General features: G+C 49.1%; 1 protein-coding gene across 3 annotated transcripts in view; it reads right to left on the bottom strand.

Moving 5' to 3' along the window:
* RHBDD2 (rhomboid domain containing 2) overlaps window positions 1-143 on the bottom strand; it is a 13,658-nt gene extending 13,515 nt beyond the window's left edge. Inside the window, exon 1 of one of the 3 annotated variants that reach the window (XM_011371539.2) lies at window positions 40-143. In XM_011371539.2, coding sequence (XP_011369841.1) covers window positions 40-71 — 32 coding nt within the window. In that variant the 5' untranslated portion in view covers window positions 72-143. Of the gene's footprint in view, window positions 1-23 lie in introns of all 3 variants that reach the window. The other 2 variants (XM_023537512.1, XM_023537511.1) reach the window with 2 other exon arrangements.
* Between the last annotated feature and the right edge of the window lie 1,489 nt (window positions 144-1,632).

Here is a 1,632-nt window from a genome sequence, read left to right as displayed (position 1 = left end):
GTGAAGAAGGTGGCGGATGGCACCTCCGGACAGAAGGACCAGCTCCGACTCCCAGGTTCCGAAACCGCCATGGCCGCCACCGCTCCGGTGGCTGCTGGGGACCGACTAATCGCCGGCTCCTTCCGCCTCCCCAAGCTGTCTCTCCTGGCAACAGCGGCGGAGGCGGCCGGAAACGCAGCTTCCGCAGGCTCCGCCCACGCCCAGCAGTCCAATCCGGTGGCACCGACCAGCCTCCCCTGCGCGGAGGCAGAGGGATCTCCTGTCAGCATCCTGTGGCTACGCAGCCCTGTGGCACCGCTGGCCTCCGATCTCGGGGCAGGTTCAGAGGCTTGGGTTTGGATTTCATCATCTCGGCTCCAGATACCTAAGAATGACCATTGTACGTTGTGGCGTACAGAGCCATTTCTCTCTCTTTCTCTCTCTCTCGCGCGCACACACACACACCCCTCCCTCCTCCCTCCCTTACCTGCGTTTATCCCTGTTATACGTTAAACGGATGAGAAAACTGAGGTTTGGGGAGGTCTCTGGGTAGTTCAATTAAAGGATTTAGAATTCAGGACCTTCCACTGCTATGCCCTGGATTTGGCCAAGAGTACAACTGGGGCAGCCTTCAGTGGCAGGGTTAGAGAGGTATGAGCGTGAGACTAGAGAGATTATTAAGGCGCTGAAGTTTTAGGAGTGTAATATAACACTCCTAACACTCCTGTTAATCAAGGTCTTTCAGGACTTTAAGTTAGCGCTTTCGTCAGAGAACAGCTGTTAAAGGTAGACAACGGGAATATTGTTTCCTCCATTACGGTGCTCCAGAAGGTGAGGCAACTTGCCGAAGGTCACAGTGGGAAGTGGTAGGACTGGGATTTGAATCCGTTTGCTAGGCTTCAATTTTCTGCCCTTTCCTCTACAGTATTTCCCCCTAATATCCTGCCTGTCTGTATGTAAATTTGCCTTAAGGCCACAAAGACTACTGAAAAATAAATGCTTCGCCTCTGTACTGGACATTCACATCCATTCTCAGGCCCTACTCTGCCCTCTCTCTGTCGTTTTGGCAGTGTCTGTTCCCCTGAACATCAGGGAGAGAACCTGAGATTATTTTTATCTTTTATGTTTAGTACTAAAATATAACCATATAATTTTCCAGATATAAATATAAAGCAATGGGATATATTTAAATGGATACTATGTACATTTAAACTAATGTTGTTCATGACAGCAGTGAGCACGAAAATTAAGATTTTACTTAACAGGATGCAAAATATGAAACAGGAGTGTGGTGGAGCTGCTAAAAGTAGTGAATGAGGACTTAGGCTGCTGGAACCCAAGTCTGGGCCTTAGAAAAAGGAGCATGGTGGTGGTCCCATTTCCTCTGTGTCAGCCAGGCCACTCCAGGAGTTCTGAGTCTTCTAGACACACACTGAAAATGGATGTGGAAAACTAGAGCTTGTCCAACAGCTGACTGGGATTGGGAGGAGGAGGGGAGGGGGCACTTCAAATCAAGTCTGATGAGAAATAATTAAAGGAACCACAGAGACTTTCCTTCCAGGCCATTGGCTATCTGAAGTGCTTTCCTGGAGAGAACAGAGTAGATTTATTCTGTTTCTCCAGAGGGGAACACTGAGGCAGAAAGGCAAAAAT

Source organism: Pteropus vampyrus, unplaced genomic scaffold, assembly GCF_000151845.1.
Source record: "Pteropus vampyrus isolate Shadow unplaced genomic scaffold, Pvam_2.0 Scaffold193, whole genome shotgun sequence".
Lineage (NCBI taxonomy): Eukaryota > Metazoa > Chordata > Mammalia > Chiroptera > Pteropodidae > Pteropus > Pteropus vampyrus.
Note: the sequence above shows the minus strand (reverse complement) of the source record. Positions and strands in the feature narration are given on the sequence as shown.